Here is a 27,013-nt window from a genome sequence, read left to right as displayed (position 1 = left end):
CTTTGTAAGTCGATTTGACATACAGACAGTAATTTGTTTTATAGAATTAAAAGTTAGGTCAATCCAGCCTGTACATATGTATATTAATATATAAAAAATATAGAGGAAAGTCGTCAATACCGACATATAGATGTCTTAAAGCAACCCCCTTGTTTCTTTAAAACTAAAGTTAGCAGTTTTTTGACACCTCAATTAATACTAATAAAGTTATAATCTGCTTAGATAAATAAAAAATAAAAGCCTGGGATTCACAGGCCTTGACTTTTTTAAATGTAAAATTTGTTAAAAACAAATTCTTCAAAAACAAAAATAAAATGTGCACGTGATTTTCGTTTGCAAATTGCATAGTTTAAACGATTGTGGGTAACGTAATATGATTAATAATACTACATTATTTTATAAGTTTATAGTGTCCTAAAACTATTTTATTTATATTTTTATTTTTCTCGTGTTTTTCATAATGTGCTTTTAAACATAAAATTGGGGTGCAGGGTAAATCAGCATACCTGTCGACAAGACATTATAAAATAGTATAAACCATATAGAACAGAATGAAATGTACAACATTGTGATGTCTACTTATTAAATTTATTAAATTAATATAGCGTAACTTAATCTTTATATCGCGCTACATGTTGCGTGCGAAACAATATAAGGTATTTATATAAGTTAGCAAAAACTGTTTTACAGCGAAAGGCTTTTAGAAGATCCCCATGTATGTACATTATCTTGTATTTCATTGCTATCATCTATAAAGACAGTTTCTAGTTTGTATTTGTTTCCAAAGTTTTTTTTTAATTTTTGTTTAAGAAATATAATTTAAAAACGAAATAGTCGGTATTGACGACCTCTTTATATTCCAAAAAGCTATAATTTTTTATTTAAATTATATAAATATAAAATATTTATAAACAACGTTCAAAATATTTTATTCTTTTTTTAATTGTTAAATAATTAAGATGTTAATTGATGAAATTATTTTGCGTAAAAAGTTGTATGTAAGACAAGTTACACCGATCTGAAATTAACAATTTAAGTACCATAAAAAAGTCCATTTTAAACGAACTATAATTTGTGTCAAAATTCAGAATAGAATTCTATTCATAATTTCACGTATCTTGTTTTACAAAAGATATTTGAAAAATTAGAATACATAATTGTGGAAAATATATACGTCTTTAAAATGCATTTAAATGCAGAGGACATACAAATAGGATTCTATCACGAAATCAACGCGGATTAATTAATTTAGAAAAATTAATTAATCTATAGAAATGATTAATATAAAAATAAAGCAAACTGAATATGTATACTACGTGTTTTCATCGGGCTTCGCAATTAACAATTAATTAGTGCATAATGAGATGCTTGAGAAATCATTTCACTGGACAATAACCATTTGTCTCTAGTACGGTAATGATCGGCACGATAACGACGAGAAATTCCATTATTTCAGAATTCAAAGAGGCATTTATGCTTTTCGACAAGGACGAAGATGGCACGATTACGATGGCGGAATTAGGGGTTGTCATGCGGTCTCTCGGTCAAAGACCGTCGGGTGAGTAATTTGCTCCTCACGAATTTCGAATGCGTCCGAGATGCCATCTCGTGAATCTCCGGAACAGCGACGTATAAAGCAAGCTGGTAATACACTTCTTTCAGAGACGGAACTGCGCGATATGGTGAATGAGGTAGATCAAGATGGAAATGGTACCATCGAGTTTAACGAATTTCTGCAGATGATGTCGAAGAAGATGAAAAGCGCCGACGGAGAGGACGAACTTCGCGAGGCGTTCCGGTAATAAGCTCTATATAAGAACTTTGAGTGCCTAATTATCCTTAGAACAATTGCATTGAAAAAAAAATCTCTCGACGCAATTTTCGCCTGCGAAGAGAATTGTGCTTTTGAGATGCAGATAAGTCTATGCAATTTAGCACTTTGCTCGATTTTCTTTCAGAGTGTTCGATAAGAACAACGATGGCTTAATATCTTCGAAAGAGTTGCGACACGTAATGACGAATCTTGGTGAAAAGCTCTCTGAGGAGGAGGTCGATGATATGATTAAGGAGGCGGATCTAGATGGCGACGGAATGGTCAACTACGAAGGTAACATTTTGTTTTGCCTAGATGTTTATTCTATAATAGATTTAGAATTTATTCTAAGCGATATAGATGAATTGTAATTCATAACATATTAGAAAAGATATATTAATATAATGTATCATGGATATGTTGCTATTAGTTAGAATCTCAATTCTATCTATATTTCAATTCTATTCAATCTATATTCGAGTCATTTGATAATGGAGTGAATCTTAATATCTGCTGTTTTTGTTAATTGTAATTTGCGAGCAATAATTTGACATAAAGAATAGAAAATGATACGGAAGAAGTATGAAAAAAATGAAAAAAGAAGTACATATTTATTAATATGATACGATGTAGAATTCTATTAAATCTGGCGAAAATTACGAATTTTATATTTTTTATATAGTTTACAATTTAATTTAGAGTAAAAATTATAAAATTATAAATACAGTAATAAAAATAAACTGTGCGAATGTTACATATACATATATTTTTAGCAAACATTGAAATTAGCAATTAATCAGAATATAATGATGAGATGCGAATATTAGAAGTATCTAAATCAAATATTTGGGAATTCAAACGAATCGAATCTTTTTAATTCGAATTAAATTGAATTTGAATCAAATTCACCTGGTTTTACATCACATTTAGATATAATAAAGTATTTTCAATTACAGATCTCTTTTAAGTAAAAATGTACAATAGATATTAAACAATAAATGTAAGAGTATTATACTGATAAATGAGCATTAAATACATGTACAAATTACAATGTTACTAAAGTATACTTTAATACTTTAGCGCACTTCATGAAGAAAATTTAATGAAGCAATATAAAATTTTGGTCTAAATTCTTTATAAAATAAAATAATACTAATACTATAATATACTAATGCTAATAAATTTTTAGTTAAAATTAAGTTTTCTACTTAAGTATTTGCAAGTTAATTTCTAATATCAATGTTTAAAAACGTTTATAATATTTAGGATTATTAAATTTTAAAAATCTTAAAATTTCTTAAAGCGTGTTGAATTATTCATTTTTTTTATTATTTTAAGACTTATTTGAACTATCTTAATTCTGATCCACATATATATAATAAGTTTTAATAAATTCTGCTGAATAATTTTATTACATTGATTGCGTTCATTGATTTTTATTTTAAACTTTACTTAATTCTTTGTAATGTTAATATCTTGTAATGAATTCTTAATGAAATGATACTGCAATGGATCAATTGAAAGAGATTTTCATGTGCAATTCAGTCATATTTCAATGTTATTCATTACAATTTCAGTAGAATATTTCTATCAAAGTTCTCTATTTTTTTTCTACAGAAGGTTTTCAGAGTTTACAGAGTTAAACCTCGTTTTGACACATCTAGATATTTATGTCGATTTAAAATATGTAACATTTGTATAATTGCTTTATCATAGATTGCATAGATTATTAAATTGTTAGCATAGGTGAAATTATACACTGGATTATGCTAATTAGGACCATTCATGTTTCAGAATTCGTGTCGATTCTAATGTCGAAAAATTAGTTCGGGGATCGCGAGAGAAGGTATAGATTCAGACATACCAAAAGTAACGCAGGATCCTCGACGGAGAAAAAATAAATGGATCCGCCACTCAAGTTCCTCGACTGCGTAACGAGAAGTCGTTTCATGTTCCCCATGAAACTACCGTATCCGAGGCCGTCAGGGGAAGAATTAAAAGCTCATCGACGACCGATTGACCGCGGCATGTATGACGCTATGGGATCGCGTAAGCGAATCGCGTGATCGAAATTGCGCGATCATACCAATTCTATTCTATATAGCTAAGGCTTCGCGAGCGACGTATCGAAAATTTCGCGCGTAAGTAGCGCAGATAGAGAATTGAGGAAGAGGAGGAAGAGGAGGGAATCGGAAGTCTTCGGCTTCGAGCGGGACGCGCGAGTCCCGTCACGAATAGTAAAACTTCGGCTTTACGATCGGAAAACCCGAGAGGAGAGACTTTCTTCCGCGAATTTTGCACATACGTACACGCATTATATACACAGATACACCTCGCGCTCTTTCGGACTAAACATAGACGAGTACTTGAAATTTTTAGGTATAAACGGTAACGTAACGTACGGTAAGATAAAGAGAATCCAAACGACGAAGGAGGGAGGCGCGACCCGCCGCCACCCGGAACAATCAACCGAGCTTCGTTTAGACTTTTACGTACCCCTAATGTTTATCTCCCTTCCGGTAACTTTGCGGTGCGGAGAATTTAGAAGTTACCTAGCTTTCCACGACCCTTTGAGCGCCCCCTCGCGAGAAAGTCCTGAAGTATATACTAGTATACACGATATGTTTACGTAATATATATATATATAATATATATACATATATACATATGTTATTATTATATTATTATACGATATTCCTTTTGCGTCGCTCGTTTCTTTGAAACACGACGCGCATGAAAGGTACCGTACTTCGAGTGTTTTTACCGCTTATACTACACGCAGAGACGCGCGCAAATCCAAACGTAGTGACACACATGTACACACGTCTCCCGTCCTTGCCGTCGCCCTCTCATCGCCATCGCACTTCCTCGATTGTTAGTAACTTTAGAGCGGACACGCCGACGACACGCTGAAGAGTGATTGGCACTATAGTCGCTTTTGCATGTATGTACATAGCCACGTGAAACGACCGATGATCGTGGTGCCGCGTTTCTGTAATCGATCACCGTCGAGTTGGACGAGTCTGCCCTGGTTTGAAAAAAGTCCTTCGAAAGTCGACAGTCTATATGTTCGAGTTATCGCGACATTCCTATGGGAACAAATTCAAGTAGAGCTCCGTACAGCACAAAACATTGTAGCAATGTCGCGCTAATGTCTTCGCGATGTTTCTTGCAATGTCGCTGAAAATGTTGTATTGTTATGTGCTGTATTGGGGCATGATTGCTACCCAAGCGTACGAGATTTGGAGAGATGTTCGTACGGTGTTCATTACTTGGTTATGTAATACAATATAAGATTTCAGCAATATTGCAGCAGCATTGCAAAGTTGCTGCAACATTGCTAAAATATTCTGTGCTGCATGATATGATGTAAAAATATCAGGTGTAACATTGCGCATAGTGGAAGCGGTTACATTAGTCTTCAAAATTTGGGGCAAATTTCTGATTGATCGATCAAGAGCGGCCATTAATTTGAACGACTCCGCATCCATAGGAATGTTACATTTAGCATTTTTACATCATGAATCTAACGATCTAAACGGGATTGTTCGTCCGCGGGCTCGTTAGTGAAGTCTTAGACTGAACTAATGTTGCGACCAAATGACAATCCCTCGTTATATTCCCAATGACTATAGTTGTTCATTAGGATAATTAATAAGTACCTATAGTCATTAGGTATGTGACAGTGGTTTTTAGCGAGGATAAGAAGAGAAAGGAGAAACCCTTAACGCGGGAACAATTCAATCAGGATGATTAACGCGAAGCACAAACATTCCTTCGTTCGCGAACACAGAGAGTTTGAGGTATATCCGTATACCATTATGATCCCATCAGAGGATGAAAAATATAGTACGACGACGTGTTTCCGCTGTCACACATTCAGTACCGTTCGCCGCATCGTCGGCGTCCGGGTTCAGAAACGTGCTAGAGAGTAAGCTACATGCGCATTATATTGTGGTATGTATGTACCTTTAGACGTGTTATGTAAGAGAAAAGAAAGCTCTGCGCCTTGGCACGCGCAACATAGACCCATAGGTAGTATCTAGCGACCCATAGTGGCAGATAAAGAAAAAGGAGGTCGCAAGTATAAACGGTGGAGCTGTACACGTGGATAATTATATACTATACGTGATGTGATGTTGCTACTACGCGAAAAGAAGAGAAAACGTGAAATACGTTATGGATAGTCATATATATATATATATATATATATATATATATACATATACATATATTTAATACACTATATGTACATATGTCCTCTCCGCCACCCGCGCTCCACACATCACGCCCGCACGCATGCACGCGCGCGTAGTTCGACCCAACACAAAGCGGAAGTTAAGTACGCGCATTTGGCAGCGCGAGTCGCGAGAGGGACGAGAGATCGAAGTAATAATAATATGCAAGCGCATCTGTTGCGTACCATCAATCGGAATAATTTTGTTTTATTCTGCGCACGTAACGTGCTGTTATTTTATTGAATCTTCTATTCGTTCGTGTACACCATACAATTTGTGTGTCACGATTGTTCTGCGTGTTTCTCTTGTTGTACATGCCAATTATAATTTGTGAGCCATTATAAAAAATTAGATTTCCGACAACAGATATGAGTGCATGTACGCAAATGTACGAGTGTGTGTATACGTGCGACTATTTTTCAGATTTCGAGTGACTTAATCAAATGTTACATTTGATTGAACATTTGATTTAAAAAGATTACATGTTTGATAAATGTTTAGTGTTTGATTAAAAATTGCATTGCGAATATTTATTTATGAAAAGATTATTTGGTATAAAGCAATAATTTAATTTTTTTTTAATTTCTTGAATTTTATCAATTTTATATTTGTTACTTGTAAAGTAGTATTTAAACTGTTCAGTAAGATAAGCCTTGTGATATAGATTTTTTAATGCAACGATTACAGTTTCTGTCATTGGTTTTTACAAAAGTAAAAATACGAAAAACTACATTAAATGAATTTATAGTAAAATTTTTTAAGGAAAGATTAAAATGATCATACTAAATTAAATCAATGAAATATGCAAAGAAATTATTATCATAAACATAATTAAGGAAAGGAATTCAATGGAACAAACAAAATTTTTTTATCGTTTAAGTATTAATCTGCATTTTGCAATTTTGCTTTTTGTATAAAAGAAATAGATTCACTAATTTAGCACTATAGCTCAATGCGCGAGTTCAACATCTACAACTGAAGGAGATTTATTAACTCGAGGAAAAAATGTTTGAAAACTATTAGTAAGCTCATTGAACAAATGTTTTGCTACAATGAAAATTACTAATGCACAAGTTTTTTTTCATTATAAAATTTGTTAAAAATTTGTTAAAAATTGTAATTTATGTATTTGATTGATTTTTGCAAAAAGTTGTTTTGTCGTTAAGAAATTTATTGTGCTGTAACAAATATGATTAGTTATAATTGCTAATTTTATTTAGGTGTAAAACTTTGCTACTTTAACAAAGAAAACTGGCTGTCTGCACATTACGATTACAGATCTGCTGAATCGGTAAAATTTTTAGTTATTTTAACAAATTTTTTGTTTTCCATGATATACGATAGACTTCCCGCACAGCACGTAATATTGCAACAATATTGCAACAATGTTACAATATTGCAGTAATATTACAGCGATATTGTAATATTACCGCAATATTGCAGCAATATTGTTGTTATATTGCAATATTACATGCTGTACGGGTTATCAGTCTCTTTACAAATTATTCAAAAGTTTGAATAATTCACAAGTGATTTTAAAACCTTATACCGATTGATTGTACGCACATGCGCCGAAAGATAAAACGGGAAAATTGGAAGAAAGGATGGATAGTTTATTTTAGGAGAGAGAAGTCCGGGTAAAATGCGCGTGTTTCGAGATCCGGGCAATTCGATCACTTTTCTTTCCAGATACGAGCGAAACGTGAACAGGCGATTGCGGCCTGAAGCACTCGCCAGACGAACCGGTGATTGCGGGTAAATCGAGATAGACAATAAATTCTGTTGCTCTCTAATCTGACCGTTTCACGATTACATTACATTTGACGGCGAGCCTACCGTGTTATCATGAGGCGCGAACGCGCGTGCGAAAGGATGGCACACCAGCGATGGGAGTTCAGGTTGTCGAGAATACAATGGACTTTGATGATTTGATAGATCCGATTGCTTGTATATGTGACGCGTGACGTGCGATTAACGCGAACGTATATCATATTCGCAGGTGGTAGCTGTGGTCTTTGATTGAGCCGTCGATTTTTCAAACAGAGAGAAACGTGGACGGTTCTATTGCAAAGATGATCCGAATCAAATTTTGAAGCACGATTCAAATAAGAGACGTATGCTTGGTGAATAATTCGACGTACCTGTCTTTAGAGCTTCAGAATTTGACGTATATTATTTTCCGGGTAAACAGTTCACGTCGTGCCTCCGATAGAATTCTGCTGTAACGTGACGAACACATACATTTTGAGGCTCAAATGCATTAAATTAATTTGAAAAATAAAAAATAAAAATTAATTTTTAAAATGAAACTTTGACTCTCACAATTTACTTTTGTAATTTTCCATTAATGTGTATTTTTTTTAAAAATCAGAGTCATTTCAAGAAATTATAACGCTACTTTCAAAAGTGGCTATTAAACGGATAGCAGTCTTCTTTCGACGGCGCATCATAATTTACAAAGTGTATCAAGCGAGAGAGGAAGAGAGAGAAAAGGGAGGTGGGTTTATGTAACCGACATTCAAGAACAGAAGCGCTTCAATACGCGAAATATACAAGCGAAAAGACAGTCGTGTTTTTGACAATAATATATTTTCTTAACGCTTAATATATCTCGAAGCGAATATGTCCCACCGCGCAGTGTCTTTCTTTCCATTGGGATAGCACCGTTTCACAATGAACATTGATTATGCTTCACGATCTCGAGATTGATGCTCGAGACGATCGATCACGCTACTCGCCGACGCTCGTAACGAAAACGTTTGTTCTTCTCTCGCGTTCGATCGATAACGCGAGCTACCGAAGGCACCGCGACTCGAAACACCGCGACCTGGAAAATCGGGCACCTGAGCGAATCAGCACGGTGAACGCGGCGACGTAATAGATAAGGGAGAAAGTAAAGTGTCAGCTTGATAATACGTCACAAATAGTAATGTATAACGTCCGAACGACAATATCTTTAATGGTTTAATTGAGAACTTCGGTAAGAGCTACCGAAAGAAAAAAAAAACAGATATATACGCAGGTCCGTTCCAAACACTAAGTATCCTGAAATTAATATATGTATACAATGCCGACAATGAGACAATGAGATAAGCCACTTCACGTCGACAGCATGTGTCGTTATTTGTCCGTCGCAGCGTCACGCGCACGTTAGATTTCTTATGCACGGAAAAGATCAGGTTGAACGATTTAGTAAAGCTATAGCTTGCTGCGCGAAGTCCAACAAGGAATTCATGTCTGAAAGCAATGAATAACTTCTTAGAGCTTCTAATTCTTTGTTACATGAAAAAATTACTGGTGCAACAAGTTTTCTACATTAGCAGCATAAGTATGCTGCTCTATCAACTAGTATGTTTTTTTTTATAAATTTTAATTTATATGTAATATTTCATTGATTTTTGCAGAAATTTATCTAGCTGTGTCCAACAACAAATTTTTTCTATTATTATAATAAACGTGATTATAATCGCTAATTCTATTTGGCGTAAAACTTGGTTATTTTAATATAAAAAATTGGCTGTCCGTATTGTAGATCTATTGAATCAATGAAGTTCTCAGTTATTTTAACAAATCTTTTTTTCCGTGATATTGTTCGTTTATATCTCTCGCGTTTAAATAAAAATTATTGCTCTCATTTGTGAATGATGATAGTACTACTAGTTTGTTATGCACAGTTGGTACAAAAAAAAAAAAAAAAAAACAATTAAGTTGATGCAGAATAAGTATGGCCAGATTGTCAGTTATTAATTGCCACGTAAGGAATTATTTTGATTCTTGACTTCGAGTCTAGTAAAACTTTAAAGATAGTCTTTTTTAGTGAAACTCTATGACAAAATTTTTTTATGAAATTCAAATTTTGTTTCCAAATCTTATTTCAAAATGTTTAGCACAAAACTCTGCTAGTCACGAACAAATATGATGTTCGGATTAAACGGAAATTAAAAATTTACTTTTATTTTTTTATCATTTTTTTTTAAATATGATTAAAGTTGTCCATTAAAAAATTCCGATACATAGTCACTGCAATGATTGAAAAATCACCAGTAAGTGACAATTAAAAAAAAATATTAATATAACAAGATTTCCAACTAATTAATTAATTGCAAATTAATTAATATTTTTTAATCCCTAATTTTTATTCGGATTTGATTGATATATCATTTTTTATTTGTAAAAATGATGTTAAAACGTAATTATATTGTTTTCCTTTATTTATGAACTGCAGTAACCTTAATTGTTTCCAAAGTTTCCGAATTATTTTAGAGATTTGAGAATGTAAATTTGTTTACACTGAATTTTGGAAGAATCTTGTAACGCACGTATATAATGTGACTTTTCCTTTTTTTTGTAGTATTGGTGACAATGCGACGTGCACAAGTGAAAGTACAAAAGGATTGTTGAGCATGCAGTGAGTTTCTACACTATATGCATAATCAGAATGGATCATCTGACAACACGATAGAAGAAAATGTTATCGCAAAATAAAAATGCAAGAATCGTATTTCTACGCTCAAAAATGCAGGCTTTTTAGATTTAAATTATATTGAATGCACTTTACATTTGTTAAAATGATATAATTATCCTAACTGTTTGAGGGGTACAAGAAGTCAATGAGCATTTGGTACATTTATGCGATTTTAGCCAGACAATTGTTAAATTAAAATAATTGTCATTTTAATCACATTCTAGCGATATAAAAACTAATAACGATATTGTACCATTAGTAACATTTGATAGTCATTATTACATGGTACATGAATTGTTCCTATCGGCCCTCAAAAAGTCAGGAGTTCGACGTTTGTGCTCGACGTGAAGAATTCTCTTTCTCCCCTTCTCCGTGGTTATACTTCTGTTAACACGAGAATCGATTTCTCTGAGAAAACTTCGAAATATTTATTATTATATTATCGTTTGCTCTCCAGAGCGAAATATTTTTATAGTTACACTTTACGCCAAATCCTGCTGTGCAGCGTAATATGAATCATATGACATTGCGTTGCAATGCATTGCATTGCACTGCATTGTATTACATTTTGTACAGGGTGTATCAAAAGTCGCGCGCTTTCTTTCTGCCGCAGTCTTATCGCAGATCAAAAGTCATGATAAATAAATTAAAAAAAAAAAAAAAATAAAACTTATTTGACGCAAAAACCGCAAGTAAAAAAATAATTTTGTTTGAAGCTCTTATTTACCCAAATATTTGATAATTAAATGAAATTTCCAATAATGAGTAGCATATTAGACATTATAACCACACATTCTCGAGCAGAAAGAGAGCAAGACGTTTAAGATACCCTACACATGTTATACTGTATTATATTACTATATATATATATATATATATATATATATATATATATATATATATATATATATATACACACACATGCATATACGAGTTATATTATATATTCTCTATCGAATTGTTTTGCGAGTTGAAAGCATAAGAGCTAACAAAAAATGTTCTTGGCCGCTCGCAGACCTGCCGTTAATTATCGCCTACGTACAGGATGTCTTAATTGGAAATACACGCTTATGTTGAAAATGAAAATTTTAATTGTATATGCAAGCATATATCTCGAGTGCAAAGGAGGGTACGCGTATATTTTCATTATATTCCTTAAGACACCTTGTACGTTTTAAGATTGCCCTCCAGAAGTAAAGGAACATGAGTCTTCCTTTTGACATATATATTTAATCGAGACTCTTCTCCGTTACATTTTACTCGCTTCTATCGTCGATCGCTGCTGTCCGCGAATCAATCATTTGAGTAATGGATCAATAGGCATTGCACTTTTAAATGGAGACTGTAGAAATCAATGAGATTTCCTTATAACGTCTCGCATGAGTGCTTTGTGCAATGTTTGATCTTGAAATTTTACGTCCCATCTTGGCGATCGCGTAGCGGTCGACTAGCAGAGCGAATCATTTTGTTAGTAACTCTCGCGTTACTTTTATTATTATTGTTATGAAATGTAGGGCTAGTTTAAGGGACAAATTTTCGCAAAAATATATTATCGACTTTATTCGTTTCGAATAAAGATACGCAATTTACAATGAAACAAAACTATTTAAATAATTATTTAACCGGAATAAATTTTCCATATATATATAGTTATATATAATTATATATGAAATATGTCCATATAATTCTATATGATATTCAATGAAATACATATAATATGTATTATGTTACAAAAGTTTATTATATAAGTTATATATAATTATGTAGGATTATATAAAATTATATATAATTATGTACAATTACATATAATCATACATAATTATGTCTGATTTTATATAATTATTTATAATGTACAATATATATTACATATACTTTATTGAATATTATATATATAATATATGGACATATTTTATTATATGTAATTTATATGTAAAATTTTTTCTCGGGTAAAAATGTGGGAGCATTATTAAAAGTTGCCGTTATTAAAGATTATTACATCGACGTATTATTAAATTAAAGGGAATTGATATAAAAATGAGAGTAAATGAATGCTGGTGCAAATAATTTATCAATGTGGTATTTTCCCTTAAGCATGACCCTATTTGAAACTGATATAAACAATATACATTTCTCCGGAAATTTATATGATACATTCGCGCACTGTGCAAATATATTTTCATCTCTTTACGAAGACGTGCCCTCAAGATGGAGCAGTACTGTTATTTCTCGATATCCTCGTTAACGTCAAGATCACGTGTTTGATTCACTCACTTTAACGGTGCTTCGCGATCTTTTGGAATTCGTCTCGATTTCGAATCGATATTTCAAGCGCAGCCCTGTAAAACAAAGCGACTTCGAGGCACCTAAATCACTTCGAGAACACTCGAGGTTCGCCTAAGCAACGCAAGCAAGCAAAAAGGGGTGTAATATCAGCTAGCTTAATATCAAACACACGTTGATATACTGCAAACACGTAATAATCAAATTATATACATATACGTTAAATAGATACGCGTGAAAGAACCTGATTACCTTAGACGTACGATAATTAAACGATAATTGTTAAGTAAGTGTAACTAGGTTGTAACAATTGCGAGGGCTGTCGCTACTAAGTGACACGATCTTCCGTTCATTAAGGATCTGCGATTTTGTCGTATTATATCGGTCCGATTACACCGCTTTCTTACGAAACGATTTATAGGTGTGATTGTAGGCAATATGGGAAATCGTGTGCTTGGCATGCAACATTTTTAAACGTTGTATCTTTTGGGCGTCGTTTGAGAAGTTGCGTCATTTCTATTTTCTCCGTTTGTGCCGATTGTGCTTTCGAGCAAGCTTTCCCGCATGGATTATAAGAGCAGTTCGTTATGCTAATTTCCGTCAGTATGTAACAGCGGGAAGACAGGCTCCGCGTTGTTCTTTCTTTATAATCGTCTTTTCATCGACCCTTCTCTTCTTTTTTTCTTTTTTTTAAGTCGCGTGGTGAAACCTTTTTGCGCCTAAATGCCACGCGAGATAAAAATCAGATAAAATCGCGAGAGCAGGCAATAATCGTGTATCACACAACATCGCGGCCGAGACACGACGATGTTCAAACTAGTTGTAATAAGGAAATGTCTTTCATTAACTTTGTTAAACGTTATGGAGAGTACAAGCCATGTTACTGGATGAGTATATGCGTGTATTTCTATATTTCAGTCTAGCTAACAGTGAAAAAAAAAACGTTGGATAGGGATTCTGCTGCACAATCGAAATATCGCGTCTTCAGTGGAAGGAAATCGCAACTGCTAATTATTCTTCCAGAAACCGCAATTAAGAAGAGAAAAAAATACAATAATTAATTTATAATTTAGTTAGATTATTCACATGTCATAATTACATAATTAAATTATCTTGAACAATACTATATAAATTTTGTACAGTAGTGATAAATTGAGCTTGTGTGCAATTATTCGAATGACTCTATTCTATAAAAACTAAAATTCACTCTTATGAGGCTGGATAGGACTCTTTTAGGAGTGACTTTTTTACTTTTACCAGAGAGTGGCAAACCATTCAAATAATTTTCATCCTTTTAGAGTGTCATTTTACTCTACGAAATTTTAAGAGTACGTCGGAAGAGAGACTAAAGTGAAATTGTTTATCACAACAATTTGAATTTTTATTTTCTAACGATTTAATCGTCAAATCGTTCGTTAGATGAAAAATGATAATTGTACAGTTGTGATTTTTTTCTATTGGAGATAATCACGTCCTGAAGGACTCGATGCAAAGACTCACGAAGCGAACTAAAAGCAACGTCGAAGCGAGTTGTGATCGAAGATTATAATCGAGGCGTATTAAGACGATAGGGTGAAAAAAACAATAAATGGATCTACATGGGGAGCTATATCGTGCTGTGAACGAAATATTTATATTTTTACTTGAAAGAAAAATAAGAAGGCTATGAAAGATGAAACGTAACGACGAATATCCGCGACAAGGAATGTCCATGACGTTATTTTTCTAGAGTGAATATCTAAATAGTTATTATTGCGTTATGGCGAAACGTGTTCTCAAGCGACAAGCAGGCCTAAACGCGACTTTTTACGACGATAGACTTAATGCGTGTACGAGCATATTTGGCAAAGAAAAAAAAGATACGTTCGTCGTTTATTTGTTTTGAATGTACTATTTAATGCTGTTGTTGTGCATTATTGAAGTTACTCAACAAACTATACAACATGTTTTCTATAGAGAAACGATTTTCCCAAACGGTTTGTATCCGTGTTGTTGTTGTTGCGAGTTTAGTGTAATTATTCAAAGTGTTTGTGCGTTTAACACTTGAACAGTTACGTTCAGTATACTTGCAGCTCATTGCTATAATTAATCTCTTCGTTTTTCACTCTAATATTGAATTTATTTTCTTCCGAATTTTTCAATTACATGTTACGCTTTCCAATGTTACATGTTTAAAAAAAAGTCAATTTATTACTTATCAATGATAAATAAATGATTATTCGTATAAAATGATAAATATAATTTGGCATACATGTATATACGATTGAGTGCATTTAACATATATGTATATCGAAATTAGGTAACAAAAATTAGGTCGATATTAAGAATGTTTTGGCTCTACAATATTAGATAAAAATTATTAAATTTAAAAAAATGTAGAATTCTTAAATATATTTTTTTGTTCCAAATCAACGACAAAAAATTTTACTCATAAATCGAATTTTTATTCTGAAACCAGCTTCAAAAAGAAAAAATTTGATTTATTGGTTTTTTCAACGAATATAATCTTATTTTGCTGTGGTGTAGGTAATTAACTTCTTATCGAGTAAGTAGGTTCAAATAAACTCTTTTGCACGAATATTTATTAAAGTTTTATTAATATATGTAACAAATTCTATTTGCAATGTTACTTTCTTATTGCAAAAGTACTATACATTGGAATCAAGAACAAAAAGTTAAATGACTCTAATAAAAGTGAAACTAATAAAAGAATTATCTTCAAATTTTACACAGATATTCAAACATAATAATACAATTGTAAAATTTAAAAATTTTTGATAATACTTTGAAATGTGACATATACATCTTTAAGAGTATTTTATAATTTTTACGCTTAATCGGTTTTCAATACTTTAGTAATTAAAAGGTATTCTTACAGTAAATTGATAATAACTAAATAAATGTTATTTTAACAACAAATGCACTCAATAATTATCGAAATAGTTTTGGCTCTTATAATCAAAATTTAATAAAAGTTTAATGCTGTAATACGAGCTAAAATAGTTAAAAACTAAAGACTGGCTATTGTGCAGCTATCATTAAAAAAATATACGAATAATCAAAAAATGTAATAATTATAGGAAATGAAAAAGAGGAAAACAGCGATATTTTCATATATGTAAATTTTTTTAAAGAATAAAATTGCGGAAAATAGGAGTGAATAGTGCAAAAATAAATCCGTTTTATTTATTTTTTACCTAAAATATTATTCAATTATTTTTTTAATCTATTTGTTAATTGCAACTTTTTCAAGTGAATACTCTACTCGCGTTTCGTCCTAGAGTGGAGAAAAGTCAGAGAGGACAGGGATTCAGAAAAGAATATTGTATGTCTGTGCATGTATGTTACGTATGTATGTGTGTGTATTATGTGATGTTAAACGTATGCGACCATGTTACTGTAACGTTATGTACTATAATATTACAACACGACATAAAAAGTGGTGAACACTGTGTACTGGTGAAATGCAATACATGTATCGAGTTGCCCCTAAATACAGCCATTTTATAATGGACACTTCTTTGTAGTTTTATTATTTATGACCTTACATTAATCCTACTAGCATCGTATGTGACAAGCACCATGATCTGTTAGGTCCTTGCTCAAAATCTCAAATGATTTCATAAGAAAACGCACGAAATTTTTCAAGGATAATTGCAAGAAGTATAATGATTGAATTAGTTAAACGCAATGCAGAGATATTTCAGCAACGCCGACATTAAATAAATAAAAAGTAACACATATGACTTAGAAATTGTTTATTAACAGGCAAAACAATATCATCGATCATACAAATAATGCGTTCTATGACTATCTTACGAGGGCACACTGAGATTTCATTTGCTCGATCATGCAATAGACAAAGTACTCACTCTCTTTCTTTCTCTCTCTTATACATTTTTCATTCAGAAACAATTGCCCCATATGCAATATGGTCAATGGTAATCGCATACACGCATTAGATATCATGTATTCTCGAACACATTTACACTTCGAATTCTCGACAAATATGATGATCACGTAGAAATGTTACTAAATATTGTGCTAAGAGTTCTATAGAGTTCTATGGAGCAAACGTAACAGGCGGAATACGAAAGAACAGAGATTATTTAAGAGGTATTCTATTTTAGAAATAAAAAAAAATTCAATTGTATTTCTTTCAAATGGTTTAAATCTCAGGAACATATTTTTAAAAGATTTGATCAAAATACGAAAGAATAACAAAGTTACAAGTATTTATAAATTTATATTATTTATATGTTACATCTATATTAAAAACATTAAATACGTTTTTCAAAATTATGTTTTGACATATTTAAAAAATATTGAATTGATTGACTGCAAATTTTACATATATAAAATATGTCTATGTATTTATGGTCCAAACTAGAATTATCGTAATATTTTCGTTTATTTTTTTAAGGTCAAAAATTTTTTTGGGAAAATCAGTACCTATTTTTTACAACTGTACTATTTTAACAATTCATATTTTTTTATTTCCTAGTTTCGACCACAGCCACACTCATAATTACTAAGAATCTTTTTGACTTTCTTATCTCAGATCTGTAGAATTATTGTAATTGTGTTAACCAGTAATATGTTCTTTTTTCAACGGTTTTTTTTTTAATTAGATTAGAAAAATATCTAGATGTTACATTTATTTATATTCTTCAAATATAAATAAATACGTGTGTAAAAATTCATAATCATATATGGCCTTAGTTATGCAAGAAATATCCAATTCACAAAATTACAAGTTTTGAATTATTGTAATCAGTGGGTAATTCGTACATTTTTTGACATTAACCAAAGAAGATCCAAGCCTAATATATGTTTAAAATTAATAAAAAACAATTTTTACTTACATTTCTAAATCACATCAAATATTATATGCATTTTTCTTGAAATGGACTTCATTTAGGTTATTGCATAACTATAGCCATGTAATAGTATTTTTCTCAATTACTAAATAGGCTATTTTTTCATACTCTAAAATAGAATACTCTTAAATCAACTCTCTATACATTTGAAAATATCTCGCGTTTATATCGAAATTGTAAAAATCAACAATAATGATGTTAAGCAGCATGATCCCTTTACATTATATGTAGAAAAATTTGATACATAATTATTGATACTGATGCAATGTCTCACAGTTAATATAAAAAAATGTTCTTAGCAAATCACTTCAAGAACATCAGACGCATCTTATCAAAAGGAAAAGAACTTTCTGTTCTTTGCTGTTTGTTTGCCGACAATAGATCGTACAAACGTAAATTTTTTTATAAAAAATAAATTGCTATGTGGTATTTTGTCTCTATTGATGTGAAAATCATGTATAATTAACAAATAATCTCCATTGACGTTTTTTTTATTCAATAATAAGGAAATTAAAACATCAATTCCATCCTGTATACAAAAAATACAGAAAGGGAATAAATCGCAGAGAAGGAAAAACGGATTCATCGAGGTTTTAGGAGACTGGCATTACAAATGCACTATGAAAATAATATGTATCTATGTTGGAAAATCCTCCCGATGCAATTCACTTTTTTTTTTAGCATACTGCATATAAATTAATTACGAAAATCTCACTGCGCTCGAATTCATTACAGTTCATCCTTAACTATTGTATACCTATTTTTGCTTGGCGCTAGTTTTTTAAACGCAGATTCCGGTGGCGTTGTGGGAGTTTTCACCTGTTTCCCAGTAACTGATATTTCATTGTTAGTGATGTCAGGACCATAGTGAAACTCGCGATGGAGTTTTCCGGAGTACAAGTCCTGTAGAAAAGCCTTGAGTTTTCCTTCCACAAAAATATCGTTGAAGTCCTTAAATAGATACATGTGTCTAAAGCTGTCTATTGCAATCAGTGGCAAGTCTGTTGCGCTTTTCCCTAAATGGTGTAGCGGATGCGCAAATTTCAGGCCGTCGGCGGTTAAGAAATTAATATTTTCTGAAAAGAAAAAGGAATTCAAAATCAGTGTGGCTTGAAGTTTTACGAGAGAGCATTAACTAATTTGTAATGAAAATGTAAGTAAAAACAGGATGACATACGTTTTTCACTTAATAACGATTTAGTTACGATATATTTGTACTGCTTGACGCTTTGTAAGTCATCAGGAGCATGAAACAATATAAGAAAAGGCAAGCCTTCCTCCGTTAATTCTTCGGCATTTTCAAATGTTATTTCTCTTACAAATGGCACGCATTTCTCCTGCGCCCATACATTTAATTCATCATAAACTGACAAGCTTCCCTTGTAAGTTTCGTCATTTTCAACAGATAGGGCCTTATCTGATCGGAAGGCAATGATAGGTTCTCCTGGAGGATGCATTGCTTTACTTGCATTCCTACACATATTATTTCACTATACATTTAAACTACAGATCTTTATTAGTTTAATGATAAATGTATATATATATATCAGGGTGGTCCAAAAAAACCGACTATTTTTTTTTCTTCATGTACTTCACTGAAAATCGAAAGTATATGTTGCAAAAGTAAATTTTGTTTTTTGTTCAGATTAAAAAAAAAAAAATGTTTTAGAAGTCGCTGTAGTCGTTTAAACACGAAAATCAACGTAACATAATATTTTAATTTTTTAAAATCACATGAGGCATATCCTGTTGAATTGATCATTGAGATATTGTTTCCAGTAATCAATTATATAGGGTAAAGTCGGTATATACGCCGCAGCTATCGAAAATTTAATTTATTAAGTATTATTTACTACGTTTAAGGAAAATAAATTAGGCTAATAAAAACTTCATACTGTTTACTATTATAAAAAAAATTTTAGGTATGAAATATTTCTTTTCTTATACTTGAAAAAAAAACTTAAAAAAACCCTTGCATTTTTGTCATATAAAAAAAGTGGCGGGATTTCCGACTACTCATGTGTAAGATACACGGCGCATCAAAATTTACAAATAATATTTTCAGATATGATATAAAATAACATAATAACTTACAAAATGTGTTTATAAAGTTTATTAGGGAATAAGAACAGCAAATATGTATTCAAAGTAATAATAATGCAATATTAAAGAAATTAATATGCACAAACATCAACAGAGTGCGCATTGTGTTCTCAACATAGTGCTCAACATAGAGTAAGTGCTGCTTTCCAATCACGCAGTGTCTGTATTACGGCATAAATCCCGTTCGCTGAAAAGGCCGTATATCCTAAACAAATGGAATATACAAGATATCAAACTAAATAAAGAATACAAGAGCTATGCACTTGAATCTTGCTTGTATTTTATCCTTTACTATCGCTCTACATTTACATATCATGAAATAATCATTGTGCCTTTTATATTTTCTACAGTAATTATTTTACGTAGACGATAATACGTAGACGATCGCGCTACTTCTACGTGAAAAAATTAATTCAATTTACGATATTTTCGTTAATATTAACAATAAAGAACTGTAATTACAATACAATACTAATATAACATAAAGGCACATAACAAAATAGTTCTGAGCAAACTATCTTTATTTCTTCTATTTTTTCTGACTGCTGCGGCGTACATCCCCCCGCGGCGTAAATACCGACTTTACCCTAAGCTTAAATTTTTGTAGCCAAAAATACTTACAGTAAGTTATATATTTAATCCTTCAAAACTTGAATTTTCATGAAAATGTACACATTTAAAAGCTTAAAAAATGTGACCAATCTATTTTGACCTATTTTGACCAATCGCAGTCAAAAATCGTTTGTGGTATCGGTTTCCTTGTTCAATGGAGAATATATTATGATATACAGAAACTTTAACATTTATTGATAGATAGCGCAACAGACATAAAATGCTTAAAAAATGTGATTTTTTTAAGCCTGGCCCTCATACCAACACCAGATTTAATTTTCTTGACAAATTTTTGTTAAAGAAAAATATTTTTATATAAAATATACTTTTATAAAAAATATATTTTATAACAGTTTTTATGAAAAAATATTTCTATAAAATTCTTAAAAACATTTTTATAAAATATATTTTTTATAAAAATATATTTTATATAAAAATATTTTTCTTTAACGAAAATTCGTCACAAAAAATAAATCTGGTGTTGGTATGAAGGCCAGATTTAAGAAAAATCGCATTTTTTAAGCATTTTATGACTGCAGCACTATCTATCAATAAATGTTAAAATTTCTATATATTATAATATATACTCCATTGAACAAAGAAACCGATACCACAAACGATTTTCGACTGTGATTGGTCAAAATTTTTTAAACCTTTAAATGTACATTTTCATGAAAATTCGAGTTTTGAAGAATTAAATAAATGACTTACTGTCAGTATTTTTGGCTACAAAAATTCAAGCTTATATATTTGATACTTGGCAACAATATCTCAATGTTCAGCTCAACAGGATATGCCTCAATATGATTTTAAAAAATTAAAATACCATGATACGTCGATTTTCATGCTTAAACGACTACAGCGACCTCTAAAATATTTTTTAAAAATTTAAACAAAAAACAAAATTTACTTTTGCAACATATACTTTCGATTTTCGGTGAAGCACATAAAGAAAAAAATAGTCGATTTTTTTTTACTACTCTAATATATATATATATATATATATACACATATATATACATATATATACATATATATACATATACATACATATACATACATATGCATACATATACATACATATATATATACATATATATACATATATATACATATATATACATATATATACATACACACGCACGCACGCACGCACGCACGCACGCACGCACGCACGCACGCACGCACGCACGCACGCACGCACGCACGCACGCACGCACGCACGCACGCACGCACGCACGCACGCACGCACGCACGCACGCACGCACGCACGCACGCACACGCACGCACGCACGCACGCACGCACGCACGCACGCACACACACACACACACACACACACACACATATATATATATATATAATTTTAGTAATCACATAATATTAAAAACATTTAGATAAATACAAATATAAAAAAACATTTAAAAAATACAACAGATAAAAGTAATTTAATTGTTAATATATTCAATTTGTTAATTATTCAATCTGCATTATAAATAAGATATTTTATTGTTGTAATAAAAATTTTTTAAATTAAAGTAAAACATGTAAAAAATGTCAAAACTGTCATTATCATGCTATTATATAGCATGAAACAAAGCTATAAAAAGTTAGTATCTGATAAATATCAACATACAATGTAAAACAGATATAAGATTGTATTGTACAAAAAATAAAAGATAAGAAATGATAGAAAAGTATCACAATAATTAATAATTTATAGATACTCGATGTATAAAAAGCCCATGAGCTTATATATACCATTTTACTTACAGCAAATGTAAATGCTGTCCAATTTCACAGTTTTGATTGGAGCATGTGCTTATTAAATGAAATATTATAATTAGTATAAAATATGGATTATATGTAGAATTTTTATGTTAACAAAAAGGAACATTTGTATTTATATTATTAACTTTTTTATAAATTTGCATCATAAAAAAAGTGTATTAAAATTCCATGATGTCAAAAGTAAAATCCAAAATAAAAAGTATCTTACCCAAAGCCAACATAGAATTGACAGTCGTCCTTCAAATTAGTGGCAACTTTCCTGAACAATTCATATTCTGGAACATCTTTCCTTTCAAAATATCCTATAATCATACGTTTTTTATCATCAAGTTGCTCAAGCTCCCTCAAATCAAAAAATTCTTTAATAGGATCTTCCAACTGTTTTCTGACAAATTCTTGGAATGCTTCTACTGATCGTTGCCCTCTGTATTCTCTCTTAGTTGGTTGCCCGTTTCTTATTACTTTTAATGTTGGATATTTAGTTATATGAAACCTAGATGCCACAGATGCTGAGAAAAAGACATAACTTGTAATAAGCAATAAATACATATGTGAAGTCTTATGTATTTAATACACAAAGTTCTTAAAGTATTTAAGTTCTGTTTACTGATAATAATCAGAAATTATATATTATATATACAGTTATATTATTATACCTTATATACAAGATGTCTGGCATTAATTGTAAGTGTAATACCGCTGACCGCTGGGCGGTCGTATATCGTCACGCGATTGCATTTGGTAGATCAGATAAATTCAGCCATCTTTATAAATTAATAACTTTTTAACTATTTTATTATCGTGAAAATTGCAAAATAATTTTTCGACTCAGTTTAGTCCGCTTTACTTGCTCGTAAGCGGTGTTACACCTATTGTGAGACACCTGTGTATACAATTATACGGGATGTTTCAGATCATCTGTACATCTCTTTAAAAATGAAGAACACATGGTACTTTTTATTATAGATTTGAATTATAACGAACGCAGCCATAAAAAAGATAAGAATTTTTTGTCTCAAACATTTTTTTCTATAAATATCTCTATTAACCTTTTATTTAAGTTTATTTTTTCATCTATTTTTAATTCTAAGATTATTTTTAGATTAATGAAGGCATTTCCAGAAAAATTTGAGACAAAAGTTCCTTATTTTTTCGCGTGTAATCCAAATCTGCAATAAAAAGTTATGTTGATTTAAAAAAAGTCAACATCTGATCTGAACAGTCCATTTTCGATCGCAATCGGAAAGTGAAAATATTATCATTCGATAGAGCATACCTTAGTTTATTTATCAAAAAAATTTGTAGGACTTTTGATAAAAATTATTTTCTTTTTTTTTTTAATGGACGAGTGGTCTGAGACATTCTCTATATAACTATAATATATTCTTATATATTTTAAAGCGACATTTTATACTCACTTTCGCGGTCACAATCCACTTTGGCCATTACCACTTTTCCAGACTGTGGAAACTCTTCTCTAATCTTCTCTGCAGCTTCGTCAAATATAGGAGCTAATAGGTTACTAAAGCGACACCATTGTGCGTAAAAGTTGATGAATACCAGTTCATTCTCAGCTGCAAAAAATTCAAATTAAAAAAAGTAAATATCATATAGTTTCATATCAATTACTGGCATAATATAACTCTCTGTGTAGAACCAGAATTGTGTAAATTTCAAGATAATCCCGATAGAAAAAATTTTACAAAATTCTACATAAATTTAAGAAATGCTACAAAAATCTACATGAAAATAAATTTGAATACTTTTCTAAATTTTTGTATTTTTGTTATGTGATTTCTACAAAACTATGCTATCCTACAACATTCTATACATATCTAAGTATTACTTTGGTGAAAAAAACTTCTATGAATAATTACAAAGTTCTACTAAAAATAGAAATTTGTAGAAATTATTAATAATTTGTATTCATAGAAATATTTATTTTTTCTTACAAGGGAACTGTCACAGATGTCTGGCGCGGATTTGATCTAAGAGACCCGTATTTATGTTTAGGGGGTAAAACACCCTTTAAAGAAAAAAAATGGTATTTCTCTTTTGGGTAGAAAGTAAAAAACAAAAAAAAATTTTTTAACAAAAGTTGTACGATTTAAAGAATACTTTAAATTTGTAGAAAAAAATATTTGTTTTGTTTTAACAAAATATCACCACCACCCAAATTTTTTTTAAAAATGTTTCAATTTTTCTTTTTAGCCAAATTAAAGGTTATTTTTTCCAAATCCAACCATATATAATAAAATTTTTTCTCGGAAAGTTAATTCAGCCAATAAAACTAAAGTCTTATCAAAAAAGAGAAATCAACTTACACAGCATCTCAAAAAAATCTACAAAATATTAAAAATGGTATCAAATTATGAAAACACTACCCTTGGATAAGGTAATAAAAAATAAAATAAATAAAAAATAAAAACATTATATTGGTTAAATAAATAAAAGATAAAGAACACATAATGTATAATACATAGCATAGCTATCAGTAGAATATAAACATTGCCCATTAGTATTATAAATGGCTGCTGAGTCTACATGATTAGTATTTGAGATGACCAATTAAAACTCATAATATCAGTTTTGCCTCTCTGATTATGTAGGGCTCTAGGTAAAACTAACATTGCTAACATTAGGAAGGGATGTGTTTGTAAGTCCATAGTTGCTGAAAAGATTAATATTTGCTGCTTGTTATATTCATATGTGATATCTTACCTAACGTTGCATCAATATTCTGACTTGTGAGTGAAAGAGCACCTTCCGTCACTTCCTCTGCTATGCTGTTTGGCAAATGTACCTAGAAGTACACAGTATTAATTATAATTGCACGTTTTGCTTTATTATAATTAAATTTATATGTTGAGATCTTTCAATAATAGTGTAATTGTAGTTATAAATAATGAACAATTATGGCAGTGTTTCAAAATTGATTACCAAAAATCTATAGTTCATGTTACATATACTATAGATTTTTAATACTTTGAATGATTAATGGAATGCACCTTGTATATCCATTTTTACCAATATAAATTAGCTTTAATCTCAGTTTAACTTTCTTTTAATCTTTTTTCAGTTCTATAAATAAGAAAAAGCAAGATTAAAATTAATTTACATTAATAGAAATAGACAAACAGACTTAAAATGCTTTACAATCACAATTACGTTTACGCTATTGTAGAATGGCCTGTAAACAAGTTGTTTTTTGGGATTATACATTTTTCTAGACAGAAATGCTAGAATGTTGTTCAGTATGTACAATCTATTTTATATACTAAATTTCAAACCCCTTAGACCCCAATGTAGCAATGTTTGTATCTATACACATAAATTTTAATTTAACTTATAGCATATTTGATTTGCTGACTCAAACTGGCTTCGAGCCAATGTCTGTTGCATTTTTTGCACAATTTGTCTCTTCTTTTGTAGCTAAGAACAGACATTGACTCGGAGTCAAGTTGAGTCAGCAAATCAAATATGCTATTACTATTTTTTTACAATTTTTTAGAACTAGAACCACAGTGCAAACAGGCCTTACCTTGAGTGCCTCAGGTCATACACGCACAGATAACAATATGATAAATATTACAGGAATAATCATGTAAATAAAAATGTTAGACGCGTCTGCGAAATATCATCCCAATAACATAAAAGTGCAGAGATTGTCTAAATCCGCATTTTTATGCGAGATGTGATTTTTCTTCATTCAATCTTATGTCAAAATGTAAGGTTATTGTATACGACTATGCGGTATAGGTTATGCCGCATAAATACGACTAAACAGAAACGTCCTATTGACTCGTGAGACGTTTAAATAACAATTAGGAATTAAAAGGCGAATGGAAACTCTTGAGCCGTGGGCGATTTCCATCAATAGAGAATAATGTTAAACGTTGACATCTCGCGTGACATGAAATGACGTGGCAATGTAACTCCGTGATTACTTACTAGCAGACACACGAATGTAAGTACTTTGAAGCAAAATATATCACAGCGGGCCAGCATTTTGCAATCTCGCGACGACTAACTCGACGGTGCGACGAGTTTTTGAAACACCATCAGTGAACGGCCGCCTGTGCGTCAATTCTACGAGCTAGCGGCACATCATCAAATCGAGTGTAGAGCGTAGAATGGTCATCTCTTGAGACATCGATTATCGTCGCTTCTGCTGGTTTTATGAAATTCCAATAGATGGAACTTTACAATCGCACGTGTTAAGGGCCTCGCACATGAAATGCATAACATAACATAAGCACAACATAAGACCGATGGACCAATGAGCATCTAGCATAAAGTCGCCATATTGATTTACATTAGATTTCCATTGGTCCAGAGGCTTTATGCTACGCTTATGCTCTGTTATGCATTTCATGTGCGAAGCCTTTTAGTGTCCTTAGAAGTAAGAGTCTGTTGCTCATTTTTCATTGGTTCTGAAGCAAAATGGCGGAACCAATAAATTCTTATGGATACTGTTGTAGCCACGTTTGAAGTATATCATTAGGCTTATTCGTGTTATTCGTACTTTTTGGCATTATGGAATGAAAAAAATAGAGAAAAAGGATATTTTTTGTATATAATTATTAAAAACTACAAAATTTATTTTAATATTATAAAAAAACATACATTAAATATTTAATGATAATAGTAGACAATATTAAGGTTGCCAATTTGCCCTTCCAATCTTTTTTATCCATAATGCTGGCCGTTCTAAATTGGCTGAAAAACGTCTCATAGATTTACCTTTTTCACTAGTGTTTGTATGTACAGTTAATTATGCAGCAACCAGTCATTTTCTGCTAAATAAATAAATTTAAAACTATTAAATAAAAT

The 27,013-nt window shown here is 31.3% G+C and overlaps 2 protein-coding genes across 8 annotated transcripts in view; one reads left to right on the top strand and one right to left on the bottom strand.

Annotated features, from left to right (window-relative positions):
- Positions 1–11,195, top strand: part of LOC105204516 (neo-calmodulin) — an 85,152-nt gene extending 73,957 nt beyond the window's left edge. For 5 of the 6 annotated variants that reach the window (XM_026138274.2, XM_026138275.2, XM_026138271.2 and 2 more), the window contains 4 exons: positions 1,457–1,558; positions 1,663–1,798; positions 1,959–2,107; positions 3,608–11,185. In XM_026138274.2, the coding sequence (XP_025994059.1) occupies positions 1,457–1,558; positions 1,663–1,798; positions 1,959–2,107; positions 3,608–3,639 (419 nt within the window). In that variant the 3' untranslated portion in view covers positions 3,640–11,185. Of the gene's footprint in view, positions 1–1,456; positions 1,559–1,662; positions 1,799–1,958; positions 2,108–3,607 lie in introns of all 6 variants that reach the window. The other variant, XR_005575806.1, reaches the window with a different exon arrangement.
- A 5,344-nt stretch (positions 11,196–16,539) lies between these two features.
- LOC105204517 (endoplasmic reticulum resident protein 44) lies at positions 16,540–26,338 on the bottom strand. 2 transcript variants are annotated; one of them, XM_011173608.2, is made up of 7 exons: positions 26,132–26,338; positions 24,902–24,983; positions 23,599–23,754; positions 22,389–22,689; positions 22,163–22,210; positions 18,854–19,149; positions 16,540–18,752 (listed from the first exon to the last, which is right to left on the bottom strand). In XM_011173608.2, exons 1-7 carry the CDS (start codon positions 26,186–26,188, stop codon positions 18,406–18,408), a joined length of 1,287 nt encoding a protein of 428 aa, XP_011171910.1. In that variant the 5' UTR covers positions 26,189–26,338; the 3' UTR covers positions 16,540–18,405. The 2 variants fall into 2 exon arrangements, with proteins under 2 accessions (XP_011171910.1, XP_011171911.1); XM_011173609.2 differs by lacking the exon at positions 22,163–22,210.
- Positions 26,339–27,013: the final 675 nt, after the last annotated feature.

Source organism: Solenopsis invicta, chromosome 11, assembly GCF_016802725.1.
Source record: "Solenopsis invicta isolate M01_SB chromosome 11, UNIL_Sinv_3.0, whole genome shotgun sequence".
Taxonomy (NCBI): Eukaryota; Metazoa; Arthropoda; class Insecta; order Hymenoptera; family Formicidae; genus Solenopsis; species Solenopsis invicta.
The sequence above is the reverse complement of the archived record's forward strand: the minus strand, read 5'-3'. Positions and strand labels throughout refer to the sequence as shown.